Below are 13,476 nucleotides of genomic sequence, written 5' to 3'. Positions count from 1 at the left end.
CTCCAACTGCGGCCTGACCAGTGCCGCATAGAGGGGGAGGATCACCTCTTTGGACCTGCTCGAGATGCATCTGTGGATGCATGCCAAGGTGTGGTTGGCCTTCCTAACTGCCTCCCCACACTGCTGGCTCATGTTCATCTTGGACTCGATGACCCCCAGATCCTTTTCCGCCTCCGTGCTGACAAGAGGGGAGTTCCCTAACCTGTATATATGGCGCCGGTTGTTCCACCCGAGGTGCATCACCTTGCACTTGTCTGTGCTGAGTTATACAAACCCTTCTGGAAAACAGAAGATTCATTGTGAACCTTTGCAGCAGAATCTTTGGTGCCAGTAATGTATCTTCTAGGTTGGCTGATCTCATACAGCAAGCTTTAAACTAGCATCACCGGGGGAGGGGGCCACAGGAAGACGAGGAGTCACCACCCGAGCAAGACAGGTGACAAATGCAAGGAGTGCCCAGGTAAAAAACAGGGGTCCAAACAGTTTCCCAAATCGGGGGGTGGCACACGCAGCTAGGTAAGGCCTTAAATGCCTATATACCAATGCTTGTAGTATGGGGAATAACAGGAGGAACTCGCCCTCAGAATAGCCAGTTCAGACCCAGACATAATAGGGCTTACAGAAATCTGGTGGGATTCATCCCATGACTGGGCAGTTAGCATTAGAGGCTACAGGCTTTACAGGTAGGATAGAGAAGGAATGTATCGGTCTTCCATAAGATAGTGTTTTAGTGTTTAGATTCTTCACCACTTGCCCAATAACCATTCTACCTTTGCATGGAGGTAGCATGGCCCCCTGTATTTATATGCAGGCAACTCAACACTGGTACTTTGGCCTGATGAAAAGATGATGAATAGTCATTTGCATACAAGTTCAAAGCCCAAGTCAGTATATTCCCACAAATGGAGATACTAAATGTGAATTTAGCATCAGCTAACACACTGTTGGAAAACAAGAATGTGTATAAATACCCAATGGTTCTCAACCTTTTCAGATTCAAGTCAGCCCTCAGAAAATGCCAGCTCTTACATCGCATTCATTTTTTTTTTTTTTTAATACAGAAAAATAACAGAGCAATTCTTCTATTACATAAACTTGGAAAGACCATGGCAGGTCAGAATGGTTTTAACACTATGCATTCCTGTTGCAAGCCCTTGGTTTATCCTGTGAATTATGTCTGTACACTTAACACTGAACATTGTGTGGCTTCAGCAGCCTGGTTAAAAATCATAGGCCTAAAGAAACCTAAGTGAAACAAACAGCAGATTATTACATGGATTTGCTGTACTCATCTTCTAACACACCATACTGGCATGTGGAAAGAAAACTCATCCAAATCTCATGACAGCTAGATATTGGAAGTCCACAGCCATAAGATCAACACTTCAGCCTGGCAGGAAGCAAAGTTACTTTCAATCAGACAACAGAAGGGCTGACAATTCCAGCCCAGTTTCACTTTAGTTTGGAAACAATGAAAGAGTTGTTTTTGATCAGTATGTGTTAATTTTACATTGAGGTGTTTGACCTACCATCTATATCTTGTCCAATGGAGAGTCCAGCCCATTTTCGCTGTAAAAAAAAATAAATAAAAACTTTAGACAGACAGCTATTTACCAGAACTACAGCTATTTGCACACAAGAACAGCTCACTTCCTCATTGGAGCTGTTAGGAAGCATAGGCACTTCAGCATAGATTGAATAGTAAAGCAGCCGCAATAAGATATAACAAAATACTGACAATGAAAAGGAAATTAAAAAAAAAGCAATAGTGACAAAAATATTTGAAATCATCATTTTCCTTTCTCTGATGTCTTTGTTTGAAAAATATTACGTCCATCTACTTCAAAATCAATGGTCAGCCCCAACAAAATAGCTGCAATGGCTATTGGGGACAACTCTCATCAAGTCCAACCTTCTTCATGTTGCTATCTAAAAGACCCACAGAAATAACTCTTACCTCACTGTCAAAACAGAGACAGTGACTAAACAAAGTGCTGAGAAGTCAATAACCTACTTTTAAGAAATTAAACTGAAGCAAATTACTATTATTCATTTTGTTTCTATTTTAATTATATCTTAAAAAAGAGAAAATAAGTAGTGAAGAACTAATGGGAGATGTATTGATGTTCTCAAGGGTCTTCCCTAAAATCCTAACTAAGCTCTGTCTGCATAGATATTTCGTTTCTTATCGGAATTGTTAACTTGAACGATCGGACATTATAGAAATGGTCTCCTCACATTTAAAACTCATTTTGCTTGTTCCCTAGTAATTAATAAGTGAAACCACATAATACCTGGGGCAAGCTGAATGCAATGCTCCCTGGAACAACAGATGAATGAGTTCTCAGTGTGAACACATATCGGTGGTTTGGAGAAGTCCTCACGATTACGTGTCTAAAAGAGAGAAATCAGCATTTTACTTCAATATATAAAGCACCATACATAACTGTAGCATTCAGATATATAATTACATTCTAGTGCTACAATGGGAAAAATTGAAGGGTTTTGTAAATAGGCAGATGCTTGTCAAGAGTCTTAGTGGAGTTAAGAAATCAGAACTCATGGGAGAGGTGATATCTTTTATTAGACCAACTAGATTTTTGCATAGTGGAGTTAATTTAATTTAACAGCATTAATGTCTTTAATGAAGTGTCACGTGGATATAGAAGCTTATCCACATGCACCAAAAGGCATCCCTTCCATTTAAACACCCCACCCTGCCAATTACCACAAGAGTTAGGTCTGACCTAAAACCCTAGATCCAGACATGCCCAAACCCAAATAAGGTCAGTTTTGCAACTCAAACCGTTAAACACATCTGTGCACTAATAATTTCACTGATATCCAAATAAATAAATTTACTTTAGACTTCTTCCATTCAAAATACACTGAACATTTGCAGAACAGTATTTGATACTTCTACTGTGACTAAATGCAAGACTGAAATGGGAGGAATAGACCATGACTGGTCCCCAAGTCTTTGCTGTACACTACTTATATACTAAATCTGAGGAGATAAAATTCCACAGTAAAAGTCATCATAACAGTGTAACTGTTTACTAGGCCATTGGCAACAATACTGAGAAAATGACATGCTGTGGGGGCACCATCATATTATGCTATCCCTGTCACTGGAAGAAATGTGTATCTGTGGATTTCCTGCGACACGGTTGTGCTAGAGGGTTTCAAAGGCAACAGGTAAAACAAAATGGACATAAACAAGCAGTTAAAATGAGACAGCAGTAGCCTGCAAGCACGTTAGCCTGCAGCTCTCAATGAACATGTTACAGGGAGCAAAGTGTTCACTGGAAAAAAAAACACAACAAAGCAAACAACCCCCCCTGCTTTTTGAAGATCCTTCCTGACCATTTCATAAAGCACTGTGGTTTTGTCATCAGTTTGGAGGGTGATCAGCCACACACACAGGCAAACTTCTCCAATATCATTTCTTTCACGACAACATGTTTTTAGAGTAAATTTTTCACTGTTTAACCTTTCACATGCTGCACATGCTGTGTCTTTTTTATGCATCATGCATAATTTAATAAGACCTTTAAAAAAAAAAAAGTAATTTCAGGTACTGCTGCATTTAATGAAACTATGGGACACCTGTTCCTCAGGGGCAAGTCATGACCCTTGTCACAGGGCGGGGTCCCAGGAGCGGCCGTGATCTCTCCTGGCGCCCCCTACCATGCCAAGTTGGCAATCAAGCACCCTCGTTCTTGCCCGCCACATCTTTGATGGTATTTTGTTTTATAAGGGAGGCTGCCTTCTGTCCCCTTTGACACGGTGCTCTTAGTTATCCTGGCCCCTATTCCATATAGATTGATTTGGTGCACCCAGCCGTATGGGCTATGCGTGGCTCCTACCACCCCTTATACCACTCCCCAAGCCTCTCAGATGTACCAGACGTTGTTGAGTCAGTTACTATTGCCCACGCCCTTGCGGACACTCTCCGGGCTTGTCTTCCACTCGTGGCCCTCCCTGGGGCTTAATGCAATCCTCTAGCCCTCCCTGGGGCTTCTCTCGGTACAATCGCCCTCCATGGGCTCTTATTCCTGTACACCCTCTCTGGGGCTTCTATTCTTGTGTGCCCACCCTGGGGCTTAACACGAGCACCCTCTGGGCTTCTTGCCGGTGCCCACACTAGTGCTCCTCCCAATTGGGGCTCAGGTGGCCTTAGCTAGCCATGCCTGGCCCCTAGACCCCCTTCTTGGTCTATGATCCCTTTGCGGCTCAGGTGGCCTCAGTCTTACCTGGCCCTCAATCCAGACTGCTGTGCCCTCTCTGACACCAGGAACCCCCACGCTACTGGGGCGCTCCTATGAGGCCTCCTCCAACCCCTTATAGCCTCACCCGGTCCTCCGGTGGAATACCAAACAAACAAACGAAATAACACAAGGCGACCGGCTATAACTCAAACGAAGCCTCCTGGCTAAAATGCGACCTAAACCATCTGGTAGCTTATCCTCTCAAATGCCTACCAGGGTTTCCTCCACCCGTTCTCCTCACACGGGAGCCGTTTCTGACCATCAGGTTTCTCTCACTGCCTGCTCCAACTTCTTTGGCTGCCAGAGGGGAACTGCCTGCTTGGCCTCAGCCTAGGCTGTTTATATAGGCCAGGCCCTGCCCCCTTCCCATCAGCTGACCGACTGCGGTTGCCCCAGCAACCAGCACCTGTCCTTCTCTCTAGGAGCAGGGCACTTCAATGCCCTGCAATACACCTTCCCCCTTAAGTTCGAGTCCCACTAGGGGCAGGGCACAGAAGTGCCCTGCGACACCCCTATACTTCAGCTCCCTGTGCAATGTATGATGAGAGGTAAGCACTCAAAGCGGGGTCTAAAACTACTCAAGTTGAATAGGGTGTGACCTTCAGCAACCCAGAGCTGGGCTGGATACAATACAAACTTTGTAGTGTAGGCAACCACTGCTCCTCTAGATCATGGTATACGTGTAAGAGGTCTAGTCAGGTGCCTGATGAACCCACTTGTAGAGAGTCTTGCAGCCATCATACCAAAACCTTTGACGCACATGCCCAGGCAAGAGTATGGAGGAGTGGAAGCTGCCCAAGACCAACTATCCCCCCTTTAGACCAGTGCTTCCCAACACACGGGTTACAAGAATATATGAAAGGGTCGCAAACAAAACTTTAAAAGTGGATTATCCTAAAGAAGAAAAATGTTGTAACTCTGGCTCTTCCCTTGCAGGCTGGCAGAGTTCCAGCCTGCAAGGGAGTGCTTGCCCATCTCCTGTGCGCCCCACACACCCACCCCCTGCCCCACACACTGGGAGGCTGGAACCTGGGGGCAGCAGGTCGGGAGCATGGGGCATGAACACAACCGAGTTGGGACTGGCCACTGATGTTTACAAACGGGTCCTGTGTTATCTGTCAGCTCTGTGTTCCTGAGGGAACCCTGGCACCCAGCTTACTGGACTTAGAGGACTTTTGCTTCCTCCACACCTCACCTAACCAGAGCTAAGCAGAAGAAAAGCTTAATAGGCATCTTGGGCCATACATTCTCCCATCCCAGTATGAAAGGCCTATTTAAACTTGATTTACTAAAATTCGGTTGCCGGGTTAGTGAATGCTGAGGCAACAGACTGAGTCAGAGGGGGTCTGGGCAACATTTGAACAATGGTTCATCACAACATCCAGCCCGTTGGAGCCCTGACCACAATTTCCTACATTTCCCAGGATGACTGGTGGAAGGCCTCCCCACTAAGTTTATGAACACTTCAAGTAATCAGTCCCCTTAAGTATGTTCCATGTGCCCTTGGGATTTAACTGTTTTTAAAAAGAGGCCAAATCAAGGCACCAGTAAAAGACTACAGTAAGATCTGAAAGTCATGCTAAGCTGAGGTTTATTCACAACAGGTAAAATACAAAACACTGATGCTGACTTCACAGTGCAAGCATAGCTAGGCCATCACAGAATAAATAATGTGGTATCCCTTCCAGTTTACCTTCTATATTCATAATAATTTCAAGATGGCTTCTAAAAATCTGGTTACTCCTTAAAACTTTATGCTTTTCCTGGTTGTTAATCAGTTTCTTGAGATGTTTCAAACCAGATACCTTTTTCAGTGACAAGGGGTTAATTCATTTAAATTGAAACTTTTTATATAAACAGAATTTTCCCAGTCAATTACAGCTTGGGACCCTCTTGATTTACACAGTTAAAAAAATGCTTTGAAGAGGCTGGACTAAGGGTATAAGAAAGCTGTAAAACAGCACACAGTGTGCTTCAGAAGGAAGAAATCTCTCCGGCACCATCCGCTTTTACTCTCGAGAAGCTGGGATAAACAGTCTCTCTCTTCTCGTCACCTGTTTAACATTCAACGATCATGCTAGGAACTTTGCCTGTCAACAAACCACCCACGTACCTTGGAATGGTTTGATCCCAGCTCTTGTTCTCTTCCTTTCTCTCTCTCTCTTTCTCTCTAGAGCATAGCTAATAAAATTCAGGTTCAGAAAGCTAAGTTTGAGCTAGGTTTCCCCAAATACTCAACCAAACCAGGGTAATATTGTAATTGTTTTTGTTTGTTTTTCCTTGCATGCCTATTATCACTAGTACCATCATAAATTCTATATACTTAGCAATAAATTTTATAGTCAAACTGGTGGTAACCAGGTGTATTTTTCCTTCTCTACTTCACCCTTCCCACTTGCTCTGCAGCAACACTTCTTTTACCTAAGCCAAAGATCCCTGTAAAGCCCAAAAATATTGTGGGGTCCGTTCATCAAGAGGCTACCACTACTAGGACAGTTACGGCAAAAGATTGGGACGTACCGTGTTGAGGCACATAAGGGGATCAGCTTGTATAGGCTGATTGACCCAGTTTGGCTTAGACGTGCCCTAATGAACTGAATGCTGACCCACAAGGGTGTCAGCTAGACCCCAGCCCGATTCAGAGGTATTTTGTTCACCTGTGTGCTTGTGTCTGACTGCATTTTATTGTTGCCCTGATGAAATGATCCCTGGCATATGAAGGTGTCAGCTTGTACATGCTAATCAACCTGACTGGGTCAGGCATGTCACGTTAATCTGTGTATGTGTGTGTATACATGAATGACTGATTTGGTGGCTGGAGGAACCCAGCCCCACTGAAACTGAGTCCTGCAAGATAGCTCCACTGGAGGTGAGGACTTGCAGAAGGGAGAGATACAGTTTCATATAAAAACACAAGTAACACAAGCAGCACATTGATAGAATTACAGAGACCCCAGAAACACACCCCTAATAAATGAACGCACCCAAAGTGATGAACAAATCTGGTAAAGCCTGGTAGAAAAAAGATTGAGAACCATTGCTTTAGGCCACTGAGAATCCAAAGGCCAGACTGAGTCCAGACATTCAGTGTCTCAGTGGTTGTAGCTTCTGCCAGAGACCAACAGATAAGAACTTCTGCTGACTGCCTAATGCCTCAGCAAGGACACATTTGTCAGTGTGATGTCCCTTAGCCTTTCTCCAATCCAGGAGCACTCACAAGGTAGTGGGGACTAGGGTTTTGAGGCACCCTATACTTGCTTTACTCTGGGTTGCAATACTGTGGTATTTTATAAGAGCTACACCACCACGAGTAGCTCCACCATGTTGCCACCAGGCCCTCCAGTTGCATGCAGCTTACCGTCATACCCAGGGCCAACTGAATTTATAGACATCACCCAGTTGGCATAAATGCTACTATCAAACCTAGCACTGTGACCTTCCAATATCATTTCAATAAAGCTTAACTGCATGGTTTTCAACAAAGATATTGAGATTTACTGCACTAGGCAGCACAGTTTGTAGGGAGAAGCCCTCAGTGGTGAAAGAACAGGTTAGGGATTACCTAGAAAAGCTGGATGTGCACAACTCCATGGGGCCAGCTGGGTTGCATCCAAGGGTGCTGAGGGAGTTGGCTGGTATGACTGCAGAGCCACTGATGACTCTGAAACTCATGCTAAGGTCAGGCTGGGCTTTAACACAAAAGTTAAAATACAGAATACTGATGCTAACTGCATAATGCAAGAGGATGTGAGCTCATGGCTGGGCCATCTGAGAAGGAATAATGAAGCATCTCTTCCAGTTTATCTTGCTATATTCAGGATGATTTCAGGCAGGCTCACAGTTATCTGGTGTGTAACCATGTGAAATGTCTATCCTTGATTAATTAGTATGGTAAGTATTTCTTTTGCAATTAAGTCATGTTTATGTGTAGGAAGAAACATTCTCCATATGTGATAGATGTCTCCTCCTGATTTAGTCCAAGGATATGTATGTTTTTCCTGGTTGTTAATCAGTTTCTTAATATGTTCCAAACTGAATAACCTCTTGTCACTGAAGAAGGTAACTCATTCAAATTAGAAATTTCTGATAACCAGTAATGAGCAGGTTTTTCCTGTCAATTACAACTTGGGACTCTCTCTTGATTTACACAACAAAAAGAATGCTTTGAAGATGCTAAACTAAGGGTATAAAAAGGCAGTAAAACAGCAAACAGAGCACGCACTTCAAGAGTGAGAAATCAATTTGACACCAGGTGCTGATGTGTCCAACTTACTCAAGAAGTTGAAGAGAAACAGATGGCCTCTTCGTTGCCTGTTTGGTGAGAAATCATCATCTTATAGCTAATGACTGGACTTTAATTTGGTTTGGGCTCACTTGACTTGATTTTGAATACTTGTAGTAAATAAAGCCTTTCTGTCACTCAAACGAGGTGTCATGTCAATCCCTGAGCCAGTCTGGAATCCTAGGCTTTTATTTGCTAACAGCCACTGGCCATCCTTTTTGAGAACTCATGGCAATCAGGAAAAGGGCAAACAGTACCCATACTTAAGAAAGGGAAAACAGAGGATCAAGGGAACTACAGACCAGTCAGCCTCATCTCAGTTCCTAGAAATTTCATGGTGCAGATCCTCATGGAATCCATTTCGAAGCACTTGGAGAAGAAAAAGGTGATTAGGAACAGTCAGCATGGATTCACCAGGGACAAGTCATGCCTGACCAGTCTGACTGCCTTCTATGAGATGACTGGATGTGGGGTGACTGGTGGATGTGGTATACCTTGATTTTAGCAAGACTTTTGATACAGGTCTCCCACGACATTCTCGCAGGCAAGCTAAGGGAGTATGGGCTGGATAAATGGACTGTAAGGTAGATAGAAAACTGGCTGGAGCATCTGGCTTAGAGTAGTAATCAATGGCTTGATGTCTAGTTGGCAGCTGGTATCAAGTGGAGTACCCTAGGGGTCAGTTCTGGGGCCAGCTTTGTTCACCATCTACATCAATTACCAGGAAGATGGCACTGAGTGAACCCTCAATAAGTTTGCAGATGACATCAAGCTGGGGGGGAGTAATAGATATGCTGGAGGGTAGGGCTAAGATTCAGAGTAACACAGACAAATTGGAGGATTGAGCCAAAAGGAATCTCATGAGGTTCAACAAGGACAAGTGAAAAGTCCTGCACTTAGGATGGAACAATCCCATGTACCGGTACAGGCTGGGGACCAACTGGCTAAACAGCAGGTCTGCAGAAAAGCATCTGGGGGTTACAATGGAGAAGCTGAATATGAGCCAACAGTGTGCCCTTGCTGTAAAGAAGTCTAATGGCATACTAGGCTGAGTTAGTAAAAGCGCTGCCAGCCGATTGAAGGAAGTGATTGTTTCCCTCTATTTGGAACTGGTAAAGCCACATCTGGAGTATGCATCCAGTTTTGAGGCCCCCATTAAAGAAAGGATATGGATAAATTGGAGAGTGTCCAGCAAAGGGTAACAAAAATGGTGAGGGGGCTGGGGCGTATGATTTACGAGGACAGGCTGAGGGAACTGGGCTTATTTAGTCCAGAGAAGAGAGGACTGAGAGGGGATTTAATAGCAGCTTTCAACTACCTGAAGGGGATTCGAAAGAGGATGGAGCTAGACTGTTGTCAGTGGTGAGAGATGACAGAACAAGGAGAAATATTCTCAAGTTGCAGCAAGGGAAGTTTAAGTTAGATATTAGGAAGAATTTTCTAGTAAAACACTGGAACACATTATTCATAGAGGTGGTGCAAGCTCCATCTTCAGATGTTTTCAAAACCTGCCTATACAAAGTTTTGGCTAGGATGACATAGTGGGGATAGTCTTGCTTTGAGCAGGAGGCTGGACTAGATGACCTCATGAGGTCTCTTCAAACCCTAACTTCCTGTGATAGCTGTTCAACTTAAATGAATGCCTGAAAACTACAGTGGCTGTAATGGCACTATACTCCTGCCTCCAAGAGGAATATACCTCGTAGTTTGTGGATACCACACAGAATGTGTTAAGTCACCAAATCAATTAGCCATTCTCTGAGGCATCGTTGCAAAAAGTTTTTACATGACCCAATTTAGAGAGACAACACCATTGCTGCTGGTGAGCACCTGCTTTCAAAGATTGATTTCTGCCAGGTACCCCCAAGCAACGATATAGCTAAATGGCAAAAAGTGGGACTGATAATCCATGAACTTTCCACATATCCAGCAATAAAGAATGAGCACTATGACATCTTAACTTACACTAGCTGCAGCTTAGCAGGAAACGTGTGTACACTATTATCAAATGATCAAACCTCTGTCAGACATTAAGCAGTGCAATCATTATTTAATATGTTAGAAAAAAATGGCCTATTTTGCTTCTGTACTAAACCATTCAAATAGCTTAGATGTACATTGCTAACTAACTTTACAAACTACTTTTGCTCATTGAACAGACTGACTTCCAAATTGGACCATCTAGTAAAAGACAGATATTAAGTTTGACATAAAATATTGAAGATGGCTATAGGAGGGTCTTAGAAAAAAGATCTCTGCTGTATCTGGTGTTCTATCAGATGCCTATGATATAATTTATTCCTTACACCTCCTCGTTAGTGATGATTAAGTCCTTGTACCTCACAAAAGTTATATAAATCCTTCTGGAAAACAGAAGATTCACTGCAAACCTTTGCAGCAGAATCTTTGGTGCCAATAATGTATTGGTCTTCCATTAGATAGTGTTTTAGTGTTTAGATTCTTCACCACTTGCCCAATAACCATTCTACCTTTGCATGCCCCCTTGTATTTATATGCAGGCAACTCAACACCGGTACTTTGGCCTGATGAAAAGATAATGAATAGTAATTTGCATACAAGTTCAAAGCCTAAGTCAGTATATTCCCACAAATGGAGATGCTCAATGTAAATTTAGCATCAGCTAGCGTGGGAAAAGCTAGGGATACACCAAAAGAAATTTTTTGGGCCAATACTAGTGGCCAATTTTTAGTGAGCTATATTGGCCAATACTGATCCCATTCTGATATGTGGCCAGGCAGCATGGAGAGCTGCATCTGGCTGGTAAATCTGTTGCGGGGGAAGAGGTGAAAGTGGAGGAAAGGGGCGTGGGAAGGGGCAGATGGAGGCCCTTGCATTGAAGGAGGGAGTGAGCCTGGGGCAGGGGCAGAGCTGCAAGTGGTTCATCTGGTTGGGGGAGTAAGGGGTGCAGCAGTTTCTGCTCCTGTGCACACCCCAGGAAGGCATGGGGAATATGTGATCCCAGATAAATTATATAAGCTGCTTTCTGTGTCTGAGAAAAACAAAATTGAAATGAATGTTTTTGGAAAGACAGAATGAAGAAACTTTTTTTTTTTCTAGTTATGGCTGCACAGAGCAGGAACAGAGCCTAATCTTCAGCTTGCTCACTCTCCCCTTCTTGCTCAAAAAGCTGTAACCCTAGCTATGATTGACTTCCTTGGATGGTTCTATGAATTTTAAGAGAGCTAAAACAGTATGCAGGGCTGTGAAGTAGGAGAGAGACCCAAGCAGCTAGTAGACAGCAAAACTGTCAGAAGGAAGTGATTAGTGAAACATCAAGATGATTAAAGAGGAGAGAGAATCGTTAACACCTGTGAATTGAAGAACAGCGAGCCATTAAGTCAAATGACTCCTTCAGTTACCTGAACAGAAATGTTGCCACTGCTGTTTGGTAGAGCAGGAATGAAAGTGGGGTGCTTCTATTTTGGGGTGGGGGGGAAATCAGCTTCCCCAATTTTGGAGGGGTTGATGTTTTGGGAAAAGGTGCATGTATGCTAGGTGAGTAAATATAGCATTCCCTGCCTGGACACTTCTTTACCACGCTGCTGTCCTCAGCACTATGGAGTTGACTGCCTACTTTTTGTATGCAATGTTTGTTTCCAGAGTGCTTTGGGATCAATGAGAATCTAAACATACTATAGAAATTTAAGATACAATGATTTTTTTCATAGCTCAGTGGTTCTGAGCCTTTCTGAACTTGAGCCACCCCTCAATGTCAATTGAGTGGCACCCAATTTCAGAAACTACATTTATACATTGCACTACTTACCTCTTTACACGGGGACTAAAGAGATGTAGGATTGTCCAGGCAGGGAAAAACCTGAGCTTGGTGTACCTGCATAGTTTATCTGCTTATCTCCTCACACCTCATAGCACCCTTCAAAGGATCATGTTGAACCCTAGAGTGCCCTAGCTTGCTGATTTAGAATCATGCCATGGCTTCTTTGCCTAACAAGGTATTAAGTTGCATGCAGCCCACTTCAGGATGTGCTGCTGCTCATACCTTCTCTTTAGTCAGTCAAGGACCAGGTAATATGGAAAGCATTAATTCATAAAACAAATAAGACAACTGATTGTATGCAGCTTTATGGCAGAACTACAGATAACACAGATGGGCTCACTCATATTTTCTGCATTGCAGATAAGTTATTATGCTCTTTGACTCTGGTCTAGTATTGTAACAATTCTTCTGCATTCCAGGCTTATAGCTTAAGAGCAATTTCTAGTTGTTAACAACAAATTAGTGCTGGTTCCCATGCAAGCTTTAATTCTTGAAAACAAGCAAACCTGTTAGGTTGAGTGATAAATTTATACAGCAGCACACCCAGCACTTTTATGATTACATTACACTAATTTGTAATCACTATTCTCTGTACTTTCATACATGCAGCATATAAGTTATCTACACAGTACCATAATGAAGACAGTTGACTCCTACAGGTCTAGAACTTAGGTTCTTCCATTACCTCATTTGGGAAAGTTTAGCAAAGATGCTAATTTTTAAGCATGCAAAAAAAATGTCACTTATTAATAAAAAAAAAATCCATTTTGAGGAAAGGTTAAGATAACTGTGAAAGTGACCCAGTCTTATTTATTTGTGCAAATACAATGTATGCAAACAACCTATTGGCAAATACCTGCCTTTTGCATGGCCTTACTCATCTTAGTATCTAAACACTTAAAGTATTATTTGTAGTGAGTCCCCCATTTTACAGATAGGGAATTGAGGGAGAGGGTAAGGGCAATATTCACAAACAAAAAAAGAACACATGCAGGATTTCATCACCCAAACCAGAATGCAATTCATAGGAACCCCATCTAACTCCTTTAGGGGCACACTTCTTAACCAGAAAGTCTGGCTGGATATTTACACTTCTACTACTGCATTTTGCTTCATTACTAACT

The 13,476-nt window shown here is 43.0% G+C and overlaps 1 protein-coding gene across 2 annotated transcripts in view; it reads right to left on the bottom strand.

Moving 5' to 3' along the window:
- Positions 1 to 13,476, bottom strand: part of NSF (N-ethylmaleimide sensitive factor, vesicle fusing ATPase) — a 116,142-nt gene that overhangs the window by 77,987 nt on the left and 24,679 nt on the right. For both annotated transcript variants that reach the window (XM_019554256.1, XM_019554254.1), the window contains exons 3-4: positions 2,295 to 2,394; positions 1,530 to 1,569 (exon numbers count right to left, since the gene is read on the bottom strand). In XM_019554256.1, coding sequence (XP_019409801.1) covers positions 1,530 to 1,569; positions 2,295 to 2,394 — 140 coding nt within the window. The remainder of the gene's footprint in view (positions 1 to 1,529; positions 1,570 to 2,294; positions 2,395 to 13,476) is intronic.

Source organism: Crocodylus porosus, unplaced genomic scaffold, assembly GCF_001723895.1.
Source record: "Crocodylus porosus isolate Cpor-Errol unplaced genomic scaffold, CroPor_comp1, whole genome shotgun sequence".
In the NCBI taxonomy this organism is placed as follows: Eukaryota; Metazoa; Chordata; order Crocodylia; family Crocodylidae; genus Crocodylus; species Crocodylus porosus.
This window is presented reverse-complemented; position numbering and strand designations above follow the sequence as displayed.